Here is a 25,986-nt window from a genome sequence, read left to right as displayed (position 1 = left end):
TCCAACTGTGAACCGAAGCCAGGGAATGACAATGACCATCAGTAATTACCTGCAGGGTGAGAGCAGCTGGTTTAAGTGAAGGGTTAAGTCAGAACAGTTACACGATGAAATGTGGTCAATAAACTAAACCAGTTAGATTAAACCAACTACGTTTTAATATTTTGTAGTTACATTTTCTTAATAACCTATAGATATACTCTACACAGAATTCTTCATTGCCTTGGTGCTAATATAGAGTTACCAATTTTGTCTGGAGCAGTAAGTAGCCTTGAAGTGCTTTTGCTCACCTGGTACAGACCCCAGATAGTCCCGCTGTTAAGAGAATATTACCCTTACACATAGCAGCCTTTCTCACTGATGTCGTTCACCTGAGGGCTGATGTCTGTCATCGGTCAGGTAACAGATAAACTTGTGGTAAACTGTCGCAAGAGCCCCTCGGTTACAACGCTATTAGTAATTAAAATACCCAACATTTTTTGAACGCTTACTATGTGGCAGGCACTATTATGAAAACTTTGTGTTATTTTTATTTAACCTTCTTAATTACCATATACAGGAAGATCTATGATTTGCTCCATTTTATAAATGAGGCAACCAAGGCACAGAGAGGTGAAGTAACTTGCTCGATGTCACACAGCTAATAATTAGGGAAGCCAGAAATTTCATCCAGGCACAACATTTTCTGATCCTGGATTCTTAACCAAAATAATATGGCACCCAGGTATGGAAATAAGTCAGGAGGCGTTAGAGAGAATTAAGATGTGGCATCCAAGAAGTCAGGCTTTCAATCCACAGTTTGCTTTCACTCAGTATATGATCATGGGTAACTGACCTATTGTCTTTGCACTTTGGTTTTCTCATCTACAATATGAGGATAAGAATCTCAAAACTACAGGGTGCGATAAGGTTTATAATTTTCCTAGAACTGTACCTAACACATAGTGAGTTTCAATAAACATTACTTATAAAAGAAAGAGAAAAGGTCTGTACTTTTTCTTAAGGGAAATCACTTCTTTGGAAATCTTACAGAGTTTGGTTTCCCAGAGATTTGTACTGTGAATTTGGGAGATGGCATGATTAACTATTTAAAGCAAAACTGCTTTCTTAAAAATAATTGAAACGTGTAAGAAGAAAGAACAAAGTGTATGGCAATTACAAGGGCTGGTAAGTAACAAACACACATAGGCTTCCAAATGTAAATGACATTTACAATTTATCCATCTCGCAATCTACAATGCTGTTAGTAGTTTGATACCCAAAGGGAGTCTGGGTGGCTCTGTATAACCTCTGTGCAGTTCAAGGCCTAAAATTTTTATTCTGGGCTGCCCTTGACATTAGTAAAATTGGGAGAGCCTCAAATGACCAAGAGGAAGTGCCCCTTTCCCCCTGCTTCTATGGATAAGCCCCAGGCTGACCCTCCCTACAGACTGGATGCAGCCCCTCCCATAGGAACCTGAGGTCACTACAAAGCCGGCCTCCCCCAGGAACTGCTGGTGCACTCCATTTCTGAGTGCCACCCCTGGGTGCCCTGCGTGGCACGCCGTGTCCTCCTCCCCTGGGAAGTAAGTGTACAAAACTCAGAAACCACTGAACCACTTCTGCCCAGTGTCTGCTGTCATGTGTGCTGCCTTCCCTGGAACCCTAGGGCAGGAATCCTCATCTCACCAACAAGTGACTAGGAAGTGATAACACCACCTATCATAAAAGCTGATCCGAAAGGAATGATGTACCCTCAGCAGGGGCATTTATATCAAAGGATTCTCCCCAGGACTTCTAGCTCATGCAACGATATGCATTTCATGTTGTAATCGAACTACTGATCCCACTACCACACATTAGCCAAGCCACCTCACCAGCAAAAGGATAACAAAAGGATATGTGAGGAATAATAGTTTAACTAAAAGATAGGATATTCTTATTCCCAAGCATTAAGTTTCATCAGATGAGGAATACATATTCTTAAGTCCAAAATGTCTAAAATCACAAAACGGAAGAAAGATCAGCAAATTTATATAGTCTACCTGTTTACTTTTTTTTTTCCTATCTGTTTACTTTTTTATGGAAGACTGCCTGGTTTACATATGAGTTTTCCGGAGCAATGACAGCATGAACTGCTGCTTTGTTATCTCACACATCGTCCATTTAACCACAGAAATCCATCCTTGACAGTATTTCCCTTTATAAAAATCCCTAGATGCATCAGAAGCATTTACATCATGAACGTTGACATTAAAAAACCTATGTTGTTATAAAACACAAAATGGATCATTGTGCTCCATGCAGGACAGAGTTTAGTTCCTGGGGCTGGGGGCGGGCGGGGTGGGAATGCATGTCCACATGTGGGGGCACAGGAACTGTTTCCCTGGCGTAACCGGTTCATCAAGCAATGCTCAGAAACACATCTCTATTTTGTACTCTGTAAGAAGAGCTAAAACATGAGGCATTGTCTTCCTTAAAGTTGTAACTGCAGGAAATCAGTTATTTTCAACTATAACTGAGGGCTGCATGATTCATTTTCAAGCCTGGAGATCAAGTCCAGACTAACAAACAGGAGCAGGAATGGGACAATGAGAGGCCAAGGCCAGCAGGTGAAGAGCTTCTGGAGTCTAATTGCTAAGATTTCTATCCTGTTCTGAGACACCACACACTTGCCCTTCTAAATACTCACACTGACCAAGAAAAAATCTCTTTTCTCAAGAATATCAAAACAGAAAGAAAAGAAGTTGGATAGACACTACACTCACTTCTTAAATCCCCAGTGCCCACCTTCACCTCTTAACAATAAAAGGATAAAAGATCCTCCCTCTCTTACTTCTTTATCGATGGATGTTACAAGAAGTGTCAATGCTACTGGCATCCTAATTTCAAATATAATGTCATGAAATTCCCTATTCACTCCATCTTTTTTTTTTTTTTTAAGAAATTCACATCTTTCTTTCACCACTGCTCTGGTTCTGTATAAGTTGCAATATAGTTGGAGTCAAGTAATACAGAACATTAATAATATACTTGCCTTTTTTAGACCCCATTTCAGAGCAGTGAGTGTAACTAAAAGTGAGACAATTTATATCCTTTCAATTAAGGGCACTTACACTGCTCAATGGGTATTTGCCTCCAACGCAGGCAGCGCAGAAGGCCGTAAGCTTACTTGGGTGCAGATGGCATTGCTCAAGGTATTTTTGGAAACCTCCTCTTAGAATGGGATACAGACCCTACTCTCCACCCTTGTCCATGGATACACATGTGTGCACGCACACTCACACACATCAGTTGCAATTGTTTATGGCTGTGAATTTTATTTGATTCCAAAACTGTATCATCTAGTTTGAAAACCAAACTTTCCATCCGGCCAAAGTCAAATAACTTCTAAAGTGGGTGGCAAAGACCATTCTTGGCTCCCCAAATTTGTTTTCTTGTCCTTCACAGACATGGAACGACGATTTTGAGTAATTTACACACGGTTACCCATGAGAGTGTATTTTCTCGCCTGCCCTGCACAGTTCTGACCAACAGGATGTGAGCACAAGTGTCTCGAGGCAGTTTTAGGAGCCTTCCCCAGAAAGTTGGGAGGGCCCGGTAGCCCTCCTGCCCCTGCTGCTGTGTGGAAATGATGGCTGGTACTAAAGTCATCTCTACCTACCACTCGATAAGGATGGAAGGCAAGGGAAGGCACAGCAGAAAGGTGCAAGGGCTCGGGTGTCTGAGCGCTGAGTAAGGGACAACCAGGACTCCAGGCCTGGACTGCCCACCTTTGAAGTTTTATGAGAGAAAATAAAGTTCTATCCTGTTTAAGGCACTGTTATTTAGAGGCTCTGTTAGTTGCAGACAAATCTAATCGTAGCTTTTATAAGTTATTCTTTTTTAAGTAGGCACCACACCCAGTGTGGAACCCAACATGGGGCTTGAACTCATGACTCTGAGATCAAGACCTGAGCTGAGATCAAGAATCAGACGCTTGGGGCACCTGGTGGCTCAGGTTAAGCATCTGCCTTCGGCTCAGGGAGTGATACCAGGGTCCTGGGATCGAGCCCCACATCAGGCTCCTCCGCTGGGAGCCTACGTCTTCCTCTCCCACTCCCCCTGCCTGTGTTCCCTCTCTCGCTGACTGTCTCTTTGTCAAATAAATAAAAAAATCTTTAAAAAAAAAAAAAAAGAATCAGACGCTTAACTGACTGAGCCACCAAAGTGCCCCTTATAAGTAATATTTAAAAATAAAACCTGTTCTCCATCCATAAACAAAGATTTCTTATACTGAGGACGCTCAAGAGTGTGCCATTTAAAAAAAAGAAGAAGGTGCCATGGATTCTAGAAGCTTTTCTAAAGCAGGTATTTCAAAGAATCTCTAGCACTGTTTCAATGAACACAGAGCTTCCCAAGGCGAGCACTTAGAAAAGGACAGGCATTCACTTGGATGATTAAGTTTAGGTATTTTCTGACAGTATCCCATTACTTTATTATCAAATAAACACGAAAGGTCAACTTGTACCTGAGGTAAGAGTTTAAGCAGAGTTGTGTTGTGTAATACCACACACAGCAATAGCCACATACCTTTAAGAATTCACACCACACACACACACACAGCAGAAGGCCGCTAGAAAATGCCTGTTTATGATAAAACAAGAAAAGCAAAGCATAAAACAAAAGCATGCCTTGAGACTTACGTGGTTATCTTTATAGTAGTAAGAAAGGGCAGGAAATCGCCGTCTGCTCCGGAATTTGGAACTCCCCACAATGATGTGTGCCGTGGCCGATTTGGGAACGTACAGTTCAGTAGGGTAAGAATCACAAACCTGTCACGGGAAACACATGGGGATTTTGAGGCCATCTTGTAACGCTTTGTGAACTGCCACAAGAAATTCCATTCACCATACTTACTTATAAGTTGCACGTTTAAGTTTTCTTTTTTTTTTAAATATTATTTATTTATTTGAAAGGGTGAGCGAGTGAGAGAGCGAGCACAAGCCGTGCGGGGGGGCGAGCAGAGGGAGAAGCAGACTCCCCACCACCGAGCAGGAAGCCCAACGCAGGGCTCAATCCCAGGACCCTGAGATCATGACCTGAGCCAAAGGCAGACACTCAACCGACTGAGCCACCCAGGCGACCCCATTTAAGTTTTCTTAACCGAGTTCCAGAGGAGGCAATTTTGAAGAAACCAGTGGTCACTTCAGAGAAATGAAGAGCTATTGATTCCATGACATCAGAGCAAAGCAAAGCAAACACTCTTCAGTAGCTGGTCCTGGGGCACTGTCCCTTCTGAGGGCATTTCGAGGGGACAAGACAATGCCAGGTGAGCATTTCTTTCATTACAAAGAAATTATAATTCGGCATCCTGGTAGCTGAAAAAACTTGAGCTACCTGCTTTGAGTGAAAGATAGCCCACCAGCGGGTGGCAAGCCCTAGCAGTGTGCCCATGACAAAGCCCATGGCCTCATGGGATACTTCTCCCCTCCATCTTCCCAAAGCTTCCCAAATCTCTTCCATTCTTCAAGGGACATCCCAGCTCTGCCTTCTTTAAGAAGCTTTCCTCCCTGGGCTTCCAGCTTAGGTAAGTTTCTAGATCTGACTGGGTACCACACAATATAACAGCTTTATTTTTGTTTCTTCTGTGTGATTTCACCGATGGTGAGAAATGATTTTACTCTTTCCATGCATCGCAAGCAGTGATTCCCACCTTGGAGACTCTGGAGACTTGGAATGATCTTGTGATTTAGTCAGGAATCAGCAGTTTAGAACGTAGCCCTGATTTGCCAACTTCATGACCTTCAAAAAGTCAAACTATGCTGACCTCTAAAACTGATAAGACACAAAATTATATCCCATGGGGTTGACAGAAGGGTCAAATCAGGTAACACGAAGCACTTTATAAACCACTGGGTCTGACAGGAATGCGAGTGGTGGCAACGGTAATCGCTGACTTGTTGCCCGGCATGTATTTCATTTTGACATCAGCCAATCAATCTCTTTGCAATGTGAAGATTTGCTCAGATAGCAGTTTCTGGGTTTAGCCAAAGTAGCCGTTTCTTTCCCAGAAGTCGAGCATCTTCCTGGCCATTTCAAGAGGAGTCATCCAGGAGTAGCAGCAACAGGGAAATCCGTCAGCCGCATGAACTCTGTCCATTCCTGCTCTCACCTACCCCTCTGGAAAGATGGAAATGGAGGAAACGAAAACCCATTCCAAGTAAGAGCCCAGCCTCCACACCACAGCTCACAACAATTGTCCTATGAGGATGCCCTCCCTTGCCTGCATCCACTGTCTTTGTTACCAGACTGGTAAACAACATCAAGCAGGAGATAAAAAGGCCACAAAAGTGATGTTCTCAGACTCAACATGTAATTTCAGCAATGAGCCAAATACATTTTAGGGAAGATTAGCAAAGATTTCCAAGATTTCCAGCCTATGGCACTGACGTTCTGGTGGAAATCCCATTCCAGGAACAAGGATACTCTGGAGGAAAATCTTGTACCGAGAACAAATGTTCCAACCTAGTTGGACCCAGAGAGCTTTGACTGGAATGACTGCCACAAGACACTATACTTTCTTCCCCATGCAAATCTGGTGCCCGAACCTCTCTTCAGTCACTCAGCTAGACCATTACAACACAGACCACACCTGCTTGTCTGAGGTTCAAGAGACATGGAGTCATTGCACCAGGCTTACAACATTTTCTTAAAATAGGAAATTAGGAGGTTTTCAGTAAGGTGGGAATCACCTCCTTTCATCATTATAACAACACTAAGGAATTGCAAAGTTATTTATGATGAAATAAAATAAGAAAGTAATAGGTGAGATTTCTCAACCTGCCTATTACATACAGCCGTTCTGAATAACAGAGGTGAGCTAGGAACTGGGGAGCTCCTGCCGGGTACTCTCATGGCCTCCCAAGGCCGAAGGATGCTCAGCTTGTCTCATACTTAGGGACCTGACTGCCATCCACCCTGGGTCCTCTTTCTTCCCAAGGAGAACAGAGGAGGCTTTCCCACCCTCTAAGAGTACCACGGCTCTCCCCGTCCACAGTGTAGGAAAATGTGGACCTTTTAGGTTGGCATGAGCAAGGCCCAAGAGCTCAACACCTCAACCCAAGTCGCCAGTGGTCAGGCTCACACAGAGGTCATAGCCTCCACCATCGGGACACAACACCAGTTACAGGGACTCCTGCTTTCCCCAGAGCACTAGCACCGGGTCTAGGTGAAAAGAGTTCAAGGTTCAGAACTGAAATATGGGCGTTCTGATAAGCACTTGCATGGGAAGCTCTACGAGAAGCTAAAACAACTTTGGAAAAAAAGCCAGACTCATGGTGTCAGGTAGCTCAGGTTTCAAGACACAACTTCTTAACCAACCTGGAAAATAGTGAATCCATCCTGCTTTCATGAAACCTAACAGCACTTTCATGAAGAAATTTAAAAACAGTCCTGAGGGCACCTGGGTGGCACAGTGGGTTAAGCGTCTGCATTTGGCTCAGGTTCAGGTCATGATCCCAAGGTCCTGGGATCGAGGCCCGTGGGGAGCCTGCTTCTCCCTCTCCCTCTGTCCCTCCCCCTGCTCAGGCTCTCTCTCTCGTGCTCTCTCAAATAACTAAATGAAAATCTTTTTAAAAATGGTTCTGCATAGCACTGACCACTGTCATTTTTGCAACAAGCTCACTCTGTTATAGTCAAAATTCTGACAATAAATAATGCATAGCACAGTGCAATTTATGCCACCAAATTCTGAAACTAATCAATGCACTTCCCCAAATTTTGTCTGGTTTGGCAAATCACATAAGAAAATTCAGAGACGGGGCGCCTGGGTGGCACAGCGGTTAAGCGTCTGCCTTCGGCTCAGGGCGTGATCCCGGCGTTATGGGATCGACCCACGTCAGGCTCCTCTGCTGTGAGCCTGCTTCTTCCTCTCCCACTCCCCCTGCTTGTGTTCCCTCTCTCACTGGCTGTCTCTATCTCTGTCAAATAAATAAATAAAATCTTTAAAAAAAAAAAAAAAGAAAATTCAGAGAGAATGGGAGAAGTTCAGAAAAGTACAAAAGGCTTTTCCTCTGAATTTTCCTTCTTTACATTGACTGCCTGAGCCAATGAAAGTAGACTAAGTTAAAATCATTTCTGTGTACTTTTTTTTTAATTAACGAGGAAATTATTTTCCTTGTCCTCCACTAAGTAAATCAGCCTGCCTCCAGGCAGAAAAATCTCTTTTGATAATTCTTCCACTCATTCAACAAGTGTTTTTCTTTTTTTAACATATTTTTTTAACATATTTGACATATACCATTGTACACATGTTAATTTGATACATTTATATACTACAGTATGATTGCCATTGCAGTGATAATCAGCACCCCTAACACGTTACGTAATTCTCCTTTCTTTTCAGTGGTCAGAATCATTAAGTTCTAGACTCTTAGTAAGTTTGATGATTACAATACAATATTGTTGTCTATCAACAGGTTTCTACTGCATATTTCATATGTGCCGGGTATTATGTTAGGTGCTAGGGCAGTAATGAATAACAAAAGAGTTACTGGCTTCAAGGGCTTTATATTCCCAGTAAAGATGATCTCTGTTGACCTCATTATAGTCTTGCAGTAAATGCGTTTACCGCCGTAGGGTCGTATCCATCTGAGGTGCCATCCAAGGCATCTTAATTAGACCTCTGTATTTACTGAAGACCACTCAGCTGAGCACGTTGAAGAGTTAGTTGTCAGAGACTGAGATAGATCTACACAGACAACTTTATGATGTAATATTAGGGGAGAAGAAGGAGGGTATGAGCCACATAAAATGATTTATATATAAATAAAATAAATATATATTTATATATAAATAAAATATATATATTTATATATAAATAAAATAAAATCATAATATATAAAAGATAGGTGTAGAAAACTGAAATAAACAAGATTTTAAATTACTGGTTTAGATTATACTTTAAATTTTATTCCAAGAGAAACAGGTTAAAAGTTAACCTAGTAATGAATGAAATTTATTTTATTTAAGAAAGACAATTTCAGGGGGCGCCTGGGTGGCACAGCAGTTAAGCATCTGCCTTCGGCTCAGGGTGTGATCCCGGCGTTATGGGATCGAGCCCCACATCAGGCTCCTCTGCTGTGAGCCTGCTTCTTCCTCTCCCACTCCCCCTGCTTGTGTTCCCTCTCTCACTGGCTGTCTCTATCTCTGTCAAATAAATAAATAAAATCTTTAAAAAAAAAAAAAAAAAAAANAAAAAAAGAAAGAAAGAAAGACAATTTCAGGAGTCACGTACAGAAGGGAATCTTCACTTTGAAAGTTGGACTATCATAGACAAGTCTTATAAGTAGGACTAAGAATAACAATGATAGAGATGATGATGATGAAGATCAGCCTCCCAAGACCACACAAAGAGAACGAAGCAGCAAGGCTCTGAACCTATGTTTCTTTCTGAAAAGAAAGAAATAGGTACACCTGGGTCACTCAGTCAAGGTTAAGCGTCTGACTCCTGATTGTGGCACAAGCACCACACTGGACGTGGAGCTTGCTTAAGATGCTCTCTCTCCCTCTCCCTTCCCCCACTTTCTCTAAAAAAAAGGAGGAGAAAAGGAGAAATCAATCAATCTTATAAAAGAAGGGAGGAAAAAGCAAGCATTTTCTCAACCACCTGATGAAAAGAAGAGTAATGGATGACACCATAACTTTCTCAACGGACTATTAGAAAGTTTTTGAGAAAATCAATTTTTATTATAGGTCTAAGTTGGTACTAAATAAAGGTACATCATCTCTCCCCGTTTCAATGGTATCAGTAAAATAAGAAAACCCCCTAGGTTTTCACCTTTTCTGTTCCAACACAGTCTGTTGGTTAATGCTTTCGGTTTGTTGTGTGTAACTCTGGAAAAGGAATGCTGAGTAACTCATGTTTTGTAGTCTCTACATGCAGGACTTAAGTGACTATGAGTCATGTTTGTGGTGCTAATTCGAGAAGGAAATCTCATCAAAAATAGGAAGAACCTGTGTTTCCAAGAAAATATTATTCCACAAGACGTAGCTTAGATTCATTTTCTTCCTGACTCAAGGGCGTGTCATATTTTTTAAAAATTTTAAAAGGTACCCAATTTTCTTTGGTAAACTTGGATTTTCCTCCCTTTCATTTCAAGGCTAAAAATTCATTGCCACATACTTCATAATAAATTGAAACAAAGAAGCCCCAAATGTCTACTCGCAGAGTACGATTATGGTTGTTAGATGTAAGTGTAATTATGAAGAAAATTCAGTATCATGAACGTGTCCATTCTACCCCAAATAATCTATAAACTCAAGATATCAGAAGAATGACGTGGGAGGAACTGACCTGTACAATATCAAGCCTTATTATAAAATCATAATAACCATAATTAGTACTAATGTAATTATGGAAATTACATAAGGGTCAAATTGGGACATAAGTTCATAAGTAGGCCAGGAGTTCTTTTTTTTTTTTTTTTTTAAAGATTTTATTTATTTATTTGACAGAGATAGAGACAGCCAGCGAAGAGAGGGAACACAAGCAGGGGGAGTGGGAGAGGAAGAAGCAGGCTCATAGCAGAGGAGCCTGATGTGGGGCTCATCCCATAATGCCCGGATCACGCCCTGAGCCGAAGGCAGAGCTTAACCGCTGTGCCACCCAGGCGCCCTCCAGGAGTTCTTTTTAAAAACAATATGCTAAAACATGGAACAAAATAGTAAACACTAACAACTCAAAACTTCTGAGGATCCAAAGATTCCCCAGGGGCAATATTTAAATGTCTTCTAAGAGGAGATATTTGCAAAAGCTATACATGGTAACATACTATTATCTAGAATATATAAAGAACTTCCTCAAATCAATAAGAAAAAGACAAATAACCTAATAGAAAAAAGGATAGAAAGTAACAAATTGGCAAATCACAGGGAATCAACTTGAATTACGGATAAATACAAGCTCACTTACCAGTGATGTGGAGGATGCAAATAAAACCACACTGAGATCTATTTCACACCAATAAGATTGGCATTTTTTTTCAAATTTAACTTTTTGACTTGTTAGTGAAATCACATGGTTATAAAAATGGAACAATACAAAAAGGTGCACATCCTCACCCTCGTGTTCTGTCCACCCCGTTCTAACCTACTCTCCAGGTTATCGCTTTTGGACATTTACACACATACTCTTATTTTTCTCCCTCTTTTTTCAGATAAAAGACATCACATTATATTCAATGTACTGTGCCTTGATTTTTTTTTTTTTAAGATTTTTTTGAAGTAATCTCTACACCCAATGTGCGGCTTGAACTTACAACACTGAGATCAAGAGTTGCATGTTCCACCCACTGAGCCAGCCAGACATTTCTGTGCCTTGCTTTTTTGAACTTAAGGATATACTTCAGTAATCTTTCCTTACCAGTAGATAGAAATCTACCATATTTTTTAATGGCTACACATTAATTTAATTATATGGATAGAGCAAAACTTATTTAACTCATCCTCTATTAAGAAATTTGGGTCTCTTTTAATATATGCTGTTACAAACAATGCTTCAGTAAGTCACCTTATACATCACTGTGTGTGTATGCTGTTGACTCTTTAGACTAATTCCCAAAAGTAAGACTGCTGGGTCAATGAGTAGGTCTATCACCAAACCAAGGCAATACCAAATGTCAGTGAGTCTGTGGAGTAGGGAGAACTCATATATCTTGCTCTTAGGTCTGTAAGTCCTTGCATACACTCTGGAAAAGAATTTGGTAATATCTGGTGAGGCTAAAATCCGCATGCCCTCTAACTCTGAAATTCTACTCCTAGATGGAAACTCTCAATATACTATGAGTCACGTATAAGCCAGTTAACAGCTTTGTGATGATAAAACAGAAAGAGAGGGAGAGAGAGAAAAGAATAAGAACAATTTTTTAAAACTCTGGTCTATCTGTAAAATGCAGTATAATACAACAGTGAAGAATGAAGGAATGAGAGCTATAGGTCTGAACAGTTTCTTCACTTCTCGACGGCTTAGACAGTTACTTAATCGGTCTATGCCTGAGCTTCTCCATTTGTAAAGCAAGGATGATAACAACAGCTACCACATGGGACTGCTAACATTTGTCAAGTTTTTAGAACAGTGTCTGGCACATGGCAACTATTATAGATGTGTTTGCTAAAAATGAAACGAATCTCACAATATTGAGAGAAATATCAAGTTTCACTAAACTACATTCAGCATAATACCATGTATAGAAAGTATAAAAAACACACAAAATACTACTACATTTTTACAACTTACATATGTAGAAACATTATAGAGAAAGACAATACCAGATTGCAGTCAGTGACATTGGAGCAGAAAGTGATCTGGAGGGAATTTAATAGCATTGATCTATGTGTCTTTTTTATACCAGGACCATACTGTTTTTTATTCCTATAGCTAGCAATCAAATATATACATTTGTATATATATTACATACTTTATCTCTCTCTCCATATATATATACACACATGTGTGTGTGTATATATATATATAAAATATAGTAATAATTAGTAATAATTATAGTAAAAATAATTAGTAATATAGTATAAATATAGTATATAGTAAAAATAATAGTACTAACTATATATATATACACACACACACACACACACACATAGTTAATTATTACTATATTTATATAACAAACTATTGGGACTACACCAAAATAAAAAGTTTTTCCACAGCAAAGGAAACTATCAACAAAAGAAACTGAATGGGAGAAGATATTTGCAAATAATATATCTGATAAGGGGTTAATATCCCAAATATATAAAGAATTTACACAACTCAACATCAAAAAATTGAAAAAATCCCAGGGAAAAATGGGCAGAGGACCTGAATAGCTGTTTTTCCGAAGAAGACACAGAAATAGCCAGCAGACACATGAGAAGATGCTCAACATGGCTCGTCATCAGGGAAATGCAGATCAAAACTACAATGAGATATCAGCTCACACCTGTCAGTATAGTTGGTATTAAGAAGACAAGAAATAACGAGTGTTGGCAAGATGTGGAAAAAGGGAACTCCCATGGCACTATTAGGGGGAATGTAAATTGGCACAGCCACTGTGGAAAACAGTATGAAGATTCCTCAAAAAATTCAAAATAAAACTACCATATGATCTAGCAATTCTTCTACTGAGTATTTACCCAAAGAGAACAAAAACACTCATTTGAAAAGATATATGCATCCTCTGTTCATTGCAGCATTATTTACAATAGCCAAGATATGGAAGTAACTTGTGTCCATTGGTAGATAAATGAATACAGAAGATGTGGTGTATGTATCTGTATATATACATATACATATACACACATATTACACACACACACACGTGCACAGGAATATTACTCAACCATAAAAAAAGAATGAGATCTTGCCATTTCTGACATGAATGGACTTAGAGGGCATTATGCTAAGTAAAATTTGTCATACAGAGACAAATGCTATATGATTTCACTTATGTGAAATCACAGAAACAAACAAAAAAGGAAATAGATTCATAAATACAGAGAGCAAACTGGTTGCCAGAGGAAAGAGGTGGAAGGATGGGAGAAAGAGGTGAAGGAGAATTAGAGGTATAAATTTCCAGTTATAAAATAAATCAGTCACAGGGATGAAGAGTACAGCATAGGGAGTAGAGTCAATAATATCGTAATAACATTGTGTGGTCACTGTACTTACCGTGGTGGGCATTACATAATGTACAGACTAGCTGAGTCACTATGCTGTGCACATGAAACTAATACAACATTGTATGCCATTGTATACCATACGTCAATAATAAAAAAATTTTAAAATGTAACCAGAAATGTCAATTAACAGGAAATAAGATATAAATGGTCAATCAGCATATACAAATCTACAAATCAAGAAATCAAAGCATGTAGATTAATTTAAAATGAGACATCACTTGTCCCACTATCAAGTTGTTATGAAAACTTTTTAAGAACTGACATCTTTCCCCCGTAGGGTATAAAAAATCAGGAATTCTCAGGTGTAGTTGCTGAGAATTTATATAAACTGGTACTTTTCTTCAGTTCTTTTTGACAATACCTACGAAAATTTGTGTAAATTTTTTGACATAGAAATTTCACCTTTGGGAATCTGTCTTTAAAAAGAATTTTAACATGGGTGGAGGTATAGTTACCATAATGCTCTCACTATGTTTACTTAAAATTGTAAAAAAAAAAAAAGAATCTGCATGTCTTAAAATTGGAGATTAGGTAGAAAGAATAGGATATAGCTATACTGTGTGATGTTATATAACATTTTTAAATGATATCAAATATATTTTTAGCAGGAAAAAACAGTACGATGGGTGAAGAAAAGCAGAACACAAGGCATGTGTAATACGATTCTATATTTGTTATATATATTGGAACAGTTCCTTTTCCTCTGTATCTTCCAATTTAGAGTCATTAAATGCATTACTTATATAAGAAAAGAGTTATTAAACTACAGAGATGAGAAAAAGAAACTGAAGGAAAATTTTAAAACTTAATAGAAGAACGTTAGGGCACTGAGATGGTGGGTATTTTTTTCTTTCTTCTCGCTTTTATAAATTCTCTGCAACAGTCTTACATTGCTTTTATTACCTAAAATATTTAAAAAATTAATAAGGAAACCAACATTGATTTGTAAGCCCGTATTAGGGACAATATGAGATTGATTCTGCCCCTCCTGCTTCCCTTTCTCTCCATAGGCCTTTCTGTAAGCGTAGACACATTTCTCCACATTTCTCTAGGGAAGCCTCTTGGTGACCTTGTGTACCAATCAAGAGTTCAGTGAGTACAGAGAGGAGCTGGTGCCAGACTGCCATCAGAGTCTCTGCAACTTCCCCACTAATCACTCGCTGCACTATAAAAAGAGCTGATGGGAGAACTTGGCCCTGGCCAGCTCTCCCACCCACTGCCTAGCCATGAGGCCTGCCACTGGGCTTGTGTGGGTTTCCATCTCCTCAACCAGTAGGGGATGGTGTATATGTGTCTCTGTGTGAGTGTGTGTGTGTGTGTGTGGCGGTGGCGGCAGAGGGGGGGTAAGTTCTCTAAAGTTCCCTTGGCCAAATTCTTTGATTCTAGATGCAGGTAGGAAATGCAGCTCACAATAACCAAGGAGACTTGCAAATCCACAGCTCTGTATCTACAAAGAGCTGTAAAAACTAAAGGAGATTAAACAGAGGTCATGCTAAGCTATGTGAATCATGAGTTCCCTTGGATTAAGTATCTAGATTTCATTAGATGCCTCCGCACTCACTCTGTAGTCTCTATTCACATCGCTGAGCTGCCAGTAATTATTAGGGAGGCCCATTCGCTTGTACTCTTCACTGAGATCGATCAGCGTCCAGCCCTGTTCTCTTTCTTCTTTATCCAGCTTGGGGTTGAATGAAAAGCAGTATAACTCCTCATATTTCACTGCAAGAAAAAGGAGAATAAAGCCTAATCAAGCCAAGTCAAAAACAGAGCCAAATCTCCCCAAAAGCATTCTGGGGTGGAGTACACCAAGAAGTCAAACCAGCTTCTCTCCCCGGGACACTGCCAGGAGCACCCTGTCTCTGGGGGCAAGTTCACCCACCTCCTCCCAGCAATGACATGGAGACCTTGGAACAAGCGAACTCAACTTTGCAAGAGCTTCTTTCCTTTCAAAAACAAGGCCTTCTCCATTTTGCACTTTTTTTAAAGTTGTTTTTGAAAGTGAACATATTCTCCAGACCACATAAGAAAGGAAGAATTAAAACTTAATTAAGAATGATGTATCATTAGACATCAAGAACTCAGTTTGTTTATGACATCGAGCTTGGATTTGCGATGGCCTCTCAGAGGCAGACGAAGACCCAGGCCATTGCCCCATGTTGGTAATCACAATATGAAAAAAAGAAATAACAATTGAAAAGCTGTGAAATGTTTTCAAGTGTTTGCCCTGAAAATATTTGAACTTTTGTAATTCGTAATTACACTGCTCACCAATGTTTTAATTGCACTGCTCATACAAAATTCAAAGGATTCATAAAAAAATCAATTGATAGTGTAAGGCACCCTGGTCACAAGGGGCAAATTCAAGGATGTCTGATGAAAGTCTGCTTTCAGTTCTGCCAGGATGTCTGTGTCTTTACGTATCACCCTTTGTGCTTGTGAGGCCAGGCTCAACAGCCTTCCCCATTTAGAGCTAGGATTTGATTTTCCTGCTCTGATCTTGTTATGCTGAAGGAAGCGATTAGGCCAGTGCTGTTCAACAGAAATACAAGCAAGCCACGTGTGTCACTTAAAATGTCCTTGTAGACACATTAATAAATTAAAAAGAAACAATGAAATTAATTTTACTACCATATTTTATTAGAAACCCAATATATCCAAATATTGTCATTTCAATATGTGCATAATATAAAACTTTTAAATATTTTATGTATCTTATTTCATAATGTCTTTGAAATTCCACGTGTATTTCACACTTGACAGCACATCCTCATTCCTTCTAGCTACATTTCAAGTGCCCACCAGCCACACGCAGCCATACTGCATAGTGTTAAGGCCACCATATTGGAAAGTGCAGATCCAAGCACTTCTGGTAAAGATAAATCATGGCTGATACTCACTGAACATTTGTTTCATTCCAGATTCTGTTCTTAATAAATGTATTAACCCATGACAGGCCTCATTTTACAGATGAGAAATTTGAGGCACAGGGAGGTTAAGGAATATCACCAGGGCCACACGGCTAGTAAGTAGGGACTCTGGATTTAAATTAGGCCATCTGGCTATAGAGTGCATGCCCCTAATCACATGTATTGCCCCTCTAAGGCAGAAAGATCTGCCTTCTCCCCAGATGGACCACTTTTGTGTCTTCTTTTTCCTTGTTCCATCCCCTGAATCATCTTTTTCTCCAATAGATTTCTTTCTCCTCAATTTTCATAGGTCCCCCCATTTATTCCTTAATCTGTTGACGACATTCAGATGTGGCTAATTTAATTTAATGGTTCTTCCATGTCTGTTTGGAGGCCCAATAAAGGATCTCTACCACCAGCAAAAGGCCACAGTAACACACAGGCAGCCTGAGATCTAAACTCAGTTTCAGGCTTGCTGTAATTATTATGGAAATGACTCATCTACAAGGAAGAAGAAAGATAAGGGTCGTGTTTTAAGGACGAGACTTTTTCATTAGACATGCACTCTTTCTTATAGAAAAGAAGCAAAAGTAAGTTCATCAGTTAGATAAACAATGTTCTATTTCAGTTTCTCCTGATATATTTCTAAACTTCAAGCTTTAGAACATGGACGATTTTGACCAATAAGAAAGCACACCCCTGCCCCAGGTGTCTGTACACACAAACATGGAGTAGGAACTGTCTCTTGTAATCTTAGCTCCTGGAGCAGGCAGCCTATGAAATTGAGATCCTGTTCTGGGAACCATCAGCTGGACACTGACACATCTTTTCCATCTCTCAGTACCACTACATGACTCAGGCCTCTGATATCATAACGTTAACCGCAAGTGTAATTTGTCTAAGAGGCCAAAAGAATCTCTTGAGAAAGCCTCAGTTCCCTCAGTGAAAGGAGAGCTTATGAATATGGGCTTAATAATGGACATAAAGTTCCCTTTGTTGAATACTTACAACTAGGTTTAAAGGAAGAAGTGGAAAACCATTCTAGGACTATGGATGGTTCTCTGTGTATGGGCTCACGCCTGCTGTCATTGGGAGGAGTCAAGCACATGGAACAGAAATCAAAGCAAAAGCAGTTTATAGCAGACATTAAGAAGACCATTCTTGAACTGGGAGGCATTAGGACTGGTTGCCACTAAAACTGTGAAATGTTTTCTCTGAGTTATTTTTAAGCAAAAGGGTGATCAACCATAGCTCTGGCCCAATTTAAGTAAAATTCTACATGAGAGCAAAGAAACCCACATTTTTGTCAGCCCAAACTCGGTCTTATTAACATAGACAAGCTTCTTACCCAAAGGCCAACCCAGGGGAAGCCTTCAGCAGACGACTACCTACTCCGAGAAATTAAGAAGTACCATTAACATAGAAGTAAATTTTGCTGAATATTTCCCGTTCATAACATTCTGCTCCCCTCACCTCCATCTCTTGCCAAATATCAGCAGAATTCTTAGTAATCAGCAAGGAGGTGAGTTAAAAACAACACCAAAAGTAGGGCTAGAGAAATCTCTAGTCTTTACAGAATGTGAACGGAGAGAACACGCCCGCTTCAGAAAGGTCAGATCCCTGCTTCCTCACCCCATCTCTTAAAACAGACATGTTAAATACTCCACTGGCTCCTCACCCCACAAAGTCTGAGCCATCACAACCAACATCAAATGTCTTTTGCTGTTAGTGACGGCAGGGTTCAACAGGAAGTGCACCAAAGGCCTCGCCCCCAGAGCTGTTCCCATAAGCAAATACCCCACATGCCTTTGCACTGTGGGAGTAAGCTAAAAGCGCACCTCCAATCTAAAAAAAAAAAAAAAATTCTTTCAGAAAAACTTATGCAGAAATCATCCTAGAATTTACTTTATTTACCTACTTAAATGTTACAATTGGCAAGCAGAGGCAGTCTTGAAGGTTTTGCTACCAGAAGAAAAAAAAAACAATTTCTAAAATACTACATTAAATTAAGAATGGGTAGCATTGGGGCGCCTGGGTGGCACAGAGGTTGGGCGTCTGCCTTCGGCTCAGGGCGTGATCCCGGCGTTATGGGATCGAGCCCCACATCAGGCTCTTCTGCTATGAGCCTGCTTCTTCCTCTCCCACTCCCCCTGCTTGTGTTCCCTCTCTCGCTGGCTGTCTCTCTCTGTCAAATAAATAAATAAAATCTTTAAAAAAAAAAAAAAGAATGGGTAGCATTTTGGGGACATTTCTAGGGAAGCTAAATTGGTGTTTCAGGACTCAGGAGATTGCCTGAGAGATGCGTGTGTTGACTGACTTGGTGTTCCTTGAGCTCTACTATTCATCTGATTCCTTAACACAGGGAAGCCCTTGGCGCTGTGATGGGTTCTGTAGCTATTGCTTTCATCAATGCCTTAGCTCTTGGGCAATCCCACTTTCTACTTCCCAGAGAAGATTTACGCCATCAAGTGGCAATTTTCAACTTGGAACCACCCAGCCTCCAAATGACCCGGTCTCTGCACCCCACCCATGCTCCTTCTCTCCCATAAAAAAGGAAAGGGTGTTCACTTCACCAGATAAGGCAGCTGTGGGTAAGACAAAGCAATTAGAGAGAAAAGAAAAACAACCTGGTGTGTTTCCCAGGTATCAGGCTAAATGGTTATGAAAACAGAATATTTTCGGAAAAAAAAAATTAGGGGGGAATTACCATGATAGACTAATTGGGAGAAACAACAGGTAACTTAATACTATAATAAAAAAAAAAACCTTAAAAATAAAAACCAAACTTGCAATGACCAATGTAAAACCTGAATAATAATACAGTTATGTTACTGATTGTTTCCCTTTTGCAAATTTTTTAAAAATCAAAAGGAGAGAACAAACACGCATGGGCATTCGCAGAATGCGGAGGTGGGTCTGGGAAGGGAAAAGTTACCAGCAGTTATCAGGGGGACACACACATATGTGGGGTTTATTAGAACCAAAAATAACAATTAAAAGCTCAGCTGCTCCCAACTTTCTGCTTAATTCGGGCAACCTAAAATAAACGGGGCTGAAAAACCAGTGAAATCGGGGTGAGAAGACAGCGCGGCTATTACTGGACTTTGCAAATTAAGAATAAAAATAAGGACACGTCTGCTGTCTATTTTCAACATGTAAGCGTTCGAATGAAATGCCAGGGCTCTGGAAGCTAACTCTTAGTGGAAAATGACTTCTGGACTCAGAGATTAGTGTTGTCAATAAAAAGCAAATTACCGCTGCAGACATTGCGTAAGCAGCCATGACTTAGACAAGGACGTCAAAAGTGAAATTAAGCAAAAAAAAAAAAAAAAAAAAAAGTGAAATTGAACAAATAAGATGATGTCAATCACAAGATTTTTAAAATCATAATACGTGTGCAGAAGAACTGGGGACTAAGAAGAATTGAAAAAAAAACGATCGTTTAGAAGAAATGTGAAAATAAACAAAGATGGTTTAAATGTTAAAGGGCCCACGAACACTACAGAGGGAAAGATAATGGAAAAATAAACAGCAGAAGGCAAATCAGAGGGAGGAGAATGCACACAGGAAAAATGGGAGCTTTCCAAGAAAGAGGGGTCTTTTCATCAGAAAAATGTATATCTTTGTTAGTACACTGGGTCTATTTCTCTTTGGGGCCAAAGCTTTACTTTAACCTAAATTATTCTTTCTTAAGAATTAAAGAGCTTACTGAATTTGGCTACTTTAATTTTTCATTCTTACCAATTTGAACTCATACAAAAGACCAACCAATAAAATCTTGCTAAATGTTTTAGTAGTTTGATATACCCTTATCCTAGAAATCCTAATTCAGTGAAGAGAGAATCTCAAAAGTTCTGAAAAACCTCCTTCGTAGGACTTGCCTTAAATGGACTCCCAAGCATTTCTTTTTTTGTAAAAAATAATAATAATAATAATAATAATAAAATACGCACACACACACACCTACTCCGACAGACCTAGAGGAGGGGGAAGGCGTATTTTGTAAAACATCCTTGGATGGCTCTGATAAGCCACCCCTATTCCCAGCTGGGACCCCTCCACCTTTCTCTACCTCCACTCAGATTCAAGCCTGCTTCCAAGGTCATAGGCTGTAATGGGTCCTAATTTTAGCATTGCCTCTAACATTAAACTGTGAAACTGTCCGGGTTCTATTTCATCTTCCCACACTTATTAAAGTACTATGTTTTATGTAAACTGGCATTTCTAATTCCAGTGTTTCAAAATGCTGCTGGCTTTCTTAAAATCTTCTAAGGTAAGAGGTTTAATTCAATTAATTACTCTGATTGCTTTTTTGGCTCTCTGGCTATGTCTAATATCTACCTCCCAAACGTCATCTTTAAGAAAAAGTGTGTGTTTTAAAAAGTGAGGAACACAGAGATTTTCCTCCCCAGGGGCCCTCGCCATGAGAGTCCGGGCGCTCGCTGTCCACAACGGCCACCACCCTCACAGTCACTGTGAACTGCCCTTTCAGCCACTCAGCTCTTTCCCAGTTCTCTGGGCTACTCCTAAATCCTATTAATCCGGTCAGAGCACATTTATTATCCAGTGCAGCCATTAATCAGTGACACAGAAATTGCTGGCACACAATTCTCCGCATTCCCTGCTGCACGCAACCTAACATACATCTTCCCAGAACTTCTGTTCCAATTATAGTGCACCCTCTAAAAAGTTCAGCTGCTTTTCTGGCTAACTCTGCAGTTCTTTGCAACACACGGAGATGGAAAAGCCTCCACCAGCTGCTTTGAAAGGGGAGCAAAGTCAAGTCAAAATATCAGATTTTGACAGCTCCCTGGCATCATTTTCAAGAAATAACTTGAGTTCTTCCCTATCTGCAGATGATACGGTCACACCATAAGAAATGGAGGACCCAACCAAACCCTTTGCAGAGGCGACAAACTTCTTGTCCTGAATCAAAAAGCATTTAGCACAGTCACTATAAAGATACATTCCGTCTCCCTTGTCAGCGATTTCAGTGTAACATTACCACGGATATTACTTATATAAAAGATTTATTTTTACCAAATTCTCCCCAGAAACACAGACGTCTATTTCTTTTAAGCAGAAGGACACCACAACCCATACAAGCCACACAGAAAGACAAGAAACGCTTCTCTAGAAGAAGCTGTAAATCCGAAGACCCTAAGCCGAGCGACTGAACAGGAAAGTAACTGACAGCATTGATTTTTCAATCAACTAAACATTCTTCCCACGACACTTAAGGTTTTGTTTAGGAGAACCAACGTAGCCACACGGTGAATACAACTGATTCTAACAAAGGTCTAGTTATACCAACTTTGGGAAACCTACATGAGCATCACAAAGCAATGCGAAACCAAACCTTAAAAGCCCCAACAGGGGAAGTGCCCTTAAACTGTTTGATATTAATGTTTTCCACACAAAACAATTTGTGGATTTTATCTTAGGCTTCAAGCAAGGTGGTTCAATTATCATAGTATGGGAAGGGCATAATTTTAATACGAGTTGATTCCAAAAGGAAAAGCTGTTAAAACCCCCCACCCAAGATAAAGTGAATAATACTAAGAATAAGGGAAGAGGTTCATAGAGTCAACAACTTAGGGAGAGCCCCTAAAAGGCAATGAATCATTCAGAATTCTTGGCCTCATCGGAGGACTGGGATAACATATAATTCCTAAAACACCATAATTCCTAAGCAACACATACTTCTTGAAGATGGTTTGTGAACTTCAGGGTGCGGCATGAGAAATGCTGAGCTCCTCCACCCTACCTGGCCGTGCAAGGCGTATCAGAGAGATGTACACGTCATGGCAGTCTCGCTCCTGTGGGATGACAAGCTGCAGCAGCTGAAAGTTCTTGCAGCGAACAAGCAGAGGGCATCCAGTAGCCGTTGTTGCCTGTTTTTCAATGGTGGAAATCTGACTGTGAAGAATCTACAACCAAAAGTCATGTGGAGAAACTAAGCACCCAGGACTGATAAATGAGAAAAGCACAACCCAGATCTCTGAAGGAACATGGACAAGAAACTGTCCCGTCTTTAGCTAGCTCAACACCTACGCTCAGATGACAAGAACCAATGTTCCGGGAAAGAAACATCTAAACTTGTCATTTTATTTTTCATTACCACGCCTTCTGATATCCAGGCTAATTATTTAGAGCCAACTCTTCAGTGTACAAGTTTGTACAGGTCCAGGTAAGGGAACATTTTGGTAGTCAAACGGTGAATGCACTTAATGGCTAAAATTAAATAAGGTCATGAGAAGTTAGTAAAATAAACCTCGCAATCAGCGAAAGTTAGAGATGGCTCCACTGGGAGGTGCCACCATGCTCCTTAATTCCACATGGAATGCTCAACTTCAATAGTGACTTGAGATTGTTGTTTTCTAAGCTGCTGGTGGTCAGGCAGGCTGGAGAAGAGATTTATGTTGAAGAAAATCAGGCTGAAGTATGTCTCTCTGGTGCTTCAGTGGCAGTGGGGGGCGGTGGGGGAAGGTCTCTGCTCAGTCAACGGGAGCATTGGTTATCTTTTGTTATGTGGGTATAGTTGAGACACACTTGTTACATCAGTTTCAGGTGTACAATATAGTGATTCATCAACTCCATACATTAAGCTATGCTCCCAAGTGCGGTCACCATCTGTCACTATTCCTCTCCACCCAGTACTGCCTGCCACCTTCTGCTGAAAATGTAACAATGTCTGCAGAATACAGAAAAGGCGAAAATCTACAATTCAGGGATTCTGGCTCTAGTCAGAGTATGGTGATTGGGTGGCTACATAAAATAAAATGTATCCAATGGTCTCACTACTAAGAAGCAGAACTACCTGACAAGGGACTCTTCCCTAGCTTTCCTTTCCTTCATTTTCAAATCAGCAGAAAAGTGAAGACAACATAATAAAATAACTAAGTGGTCTGCATTGTTGGATCCTACAAATACGATGTATTGCAAATACGGCACTACCTAAGTGTTGTATCCGGCACTGATGTTCTTAAATCTCTCCTCGACAGCTGTGACGTGAAGCACTTAACATCTCTGGCTATTTCCAGGCTTGTCTCTGACGATGCTCAAATAATTAGTGTTTAAAATGAAGAAGCAGATCTAGTGGATTTGACTGTGCAAAAAAAAGGGCAAAGCTGACCTTCCGAAAACAGTCCTCTGAACACCCAAATACCAAAAGCCCACCCACAGGGTCAAAACTTGTTACTTAAAACAACAGAAAACGTGTAAAGCCAAAAATAAAGAATGCATACCCATGTTTCTTTTCTTGTGTCAGGTGCATTTTCCACGAATATGACGTGAGTAGCCGTCAAATACAAAGTACCTAGGGTTGCTTTTTTAGAAGATATTCGATCTACCAAGCGGACATTTTCGACCTAGAGAAATCAGTTTTGACAGAGTTATCATAAAGCAAAAGACTATTCATACAAATAAATAGTAAGTAGGTAATCTTAGATTTGATCCAAAATATATATCATTTCAAGGATTCTCCCAATAAAACCCAAAACTCATCCCCTTAATTAGATCTTAATACGTGATTCTGTACATTGAAAGATAAAAATTCACCATTTAAAATATAATTTTAAATGTACCACAGAAGATTTATAGACCCTATTCTTTAAGAATACCCTTTCTGTATTTTCAGTAAGTCAGCATTTTTATTTCACTACAATTATATAATTCTAATTCAAGGCAGGAAGTGTATACATCAAAGTTCTGAGTTTTTACAATAACCGTGTATGAATTATGTCTATTAAAAGGACAATAATGTATTTCCCTATGTATTTCTCAGTAGTAGAAACATCTTCAAAGCAGTTTGCTTCCACGTAAACTAGCAGGAAATATACATATGGGAGCAAAAAGTATCAGAGAAATGATTTGCATGTTTAAAAAGAAAACCTACCAAATTAAGATGCTCACATTCATTTATAATAAACTCTCTCTAATAAATGGAATTTTCACCACCGATCTTGGAATGGTTAAGAAAGATCTCTGGAAACAAATTTTTATCGAGCATACCTTTCTTATAAGCAGAGCAGTTTCAAGGATATGTGCACTGGGATCATTCTAATATAAAATGTAATGGAAATTCTAAGACAGTCTCTGCAAGACAAGCGAAACTGACGGAACTATGACTCTGACAAGACAGGCCACCTGTAACCACCAGACGAACACTCCTGTAACAATGGTGGTCTTGGCAAAGCTACTTACTACAGCTGACGATCAACCATCTACAGATAGACACGGGCTCAACCCTCACCCCTCAAGTCAAGATGGCTACTTGCTTTCATGAGGAAGCTTCAGGGACTAGTGAATCACATTTGCTCCAATCTTCAGTCTAACATGGAAGCTGTGCTGATGATGCATTTGGAGAGCACAGGGCTCCCCCCTTGCTCCAGGGAAGACCTTGGGGGACAGTAGACCTCATGAGCACCCCTCAGGACACCAAGGTCAAGCAGCACACCAGACATTCCGTTGCCTCAGTTTTCTCTGAGCCCTAGAACCAAGGCAGCCTTCTGAGAAGAGTCCTGGAGGGTCCCCTCCCACTTCTGCCAAGTTTTCAGGGATCTGATGAGTTAAATAAAAAGTCTGGTATTTAAAATACGTTTTTATTCATATGATTTATTCTGAGGTGGATGCGTAATTCCTGAGTCCCCGTGAATGTCTATGTAAAAGATACTCGTTCAACAGAAGAGTCTTAACCTACCAGCTCATAGTTTTAAGTAGTTTTTCTTTTGTTACTGATAGGTTCCTTTCATATTATTATTCATCATTGTGTCTCTTGTAAATGGTCTTCACGTCACTGCTTTACTTTCCTGCTAGGTGATCATCATCGCTTATGTGCTCATTAAGAGCTGTTTATATCAGTAAGGAGAATAGCCTACAGTCGAATTTTTATTGGTGTGCTTTATAACTTCCTCTTACCAAACTCTTTTACTAGCTCTACTAATTTTTTCAGTGAGGTCTCTTGGATGTTCTGAGTAGATAGGAATATTTTCTGTAATAATCTGTTCCTTCTTTTCCAGTATTCAGACATCTTTTCCTTTCCTTGTTTACTGGCAGTAACTTCAGATTAACAGTGAATAGCAGCAACGGCACTCATTCATGTTTTCATCTGTTTCTTTTTTTTTTTAATAACATCTTTATTGAGATATCCACTCACGTAAAGTGTGCTCCTCAGTGTTTTTAGCATATTCACAGCGTTGTGCATGCCATCCTCGTGCAACCATCACCGCGATCAATTTTAAAACATTTTCATCACCCCACAAAGAAACCCTGCACCCCTTAGCATTCACTCATCACTTCTTCCCCAGCCACCTCAGCCCTAGGCAACTATCAGTGTACTTCTTCTAATGGATTTGCCTATTCAGGACATTGCACATAAAGGGGCTCC

The 25,986-nt window shown here is 40.0% G+C and overlaps 1 protein-coding gene across 2 annotated transcripts in view; it reads right to left on the bottom strand.

Annotated features, from left to right (window-relative positions):
* The window catches only part of MTMR7 (myotubularin related protein 7), a 115,506-nt gene that overhangs the window by 52,343 nt on the left and 37,177 nt on the right, over positions 1-25,986 (bottom strand). For both annotated transcript variants that reach the window (XM_034647665.1, XM_019804420.2), the window contains exons 2-5: positions 23,846-23,968; positions 22,366-22,528; positions 15,254-15,411; positions 4,662-4,790 (exon numbers count right to left, since the gene is read on the bottom strand). In XM_034647665.1, the coding sequence (XP_034503556.1) occupies positions 4,662-4,790; positions 15,254-15,411; positions 22,366-22,528; positions 23,846-23,968 (573 nt within the window). The remainder of the gene's footprint in view (positions 1-4,661; positions 4,791-15,253; positions 15,412-22,365; positions 22,529-23,845; positions 23,969-25,986) is intronic.

The sequence above is a fragment of the Ailuropoda melanoleuca genome, chromosome 18 (genome assembly GCF_002007445.2).
Source record: "Ailuropoda melanoleuca isolate Jingjing chromosome 18, ASM200744v2, whole genome shotgun sequence".
Taxonomy (NCBI): Eukaryota; Metazoa; Chordata; class Mammalia; order Carnivora; family Ursidae; genus Ailuropoda; species Ailuropoda melanoleuca.
Note: the sequence above shows the minus strand (reverse complement) of the source record. Positions and strands in the feature narration are given on the sequence as shown.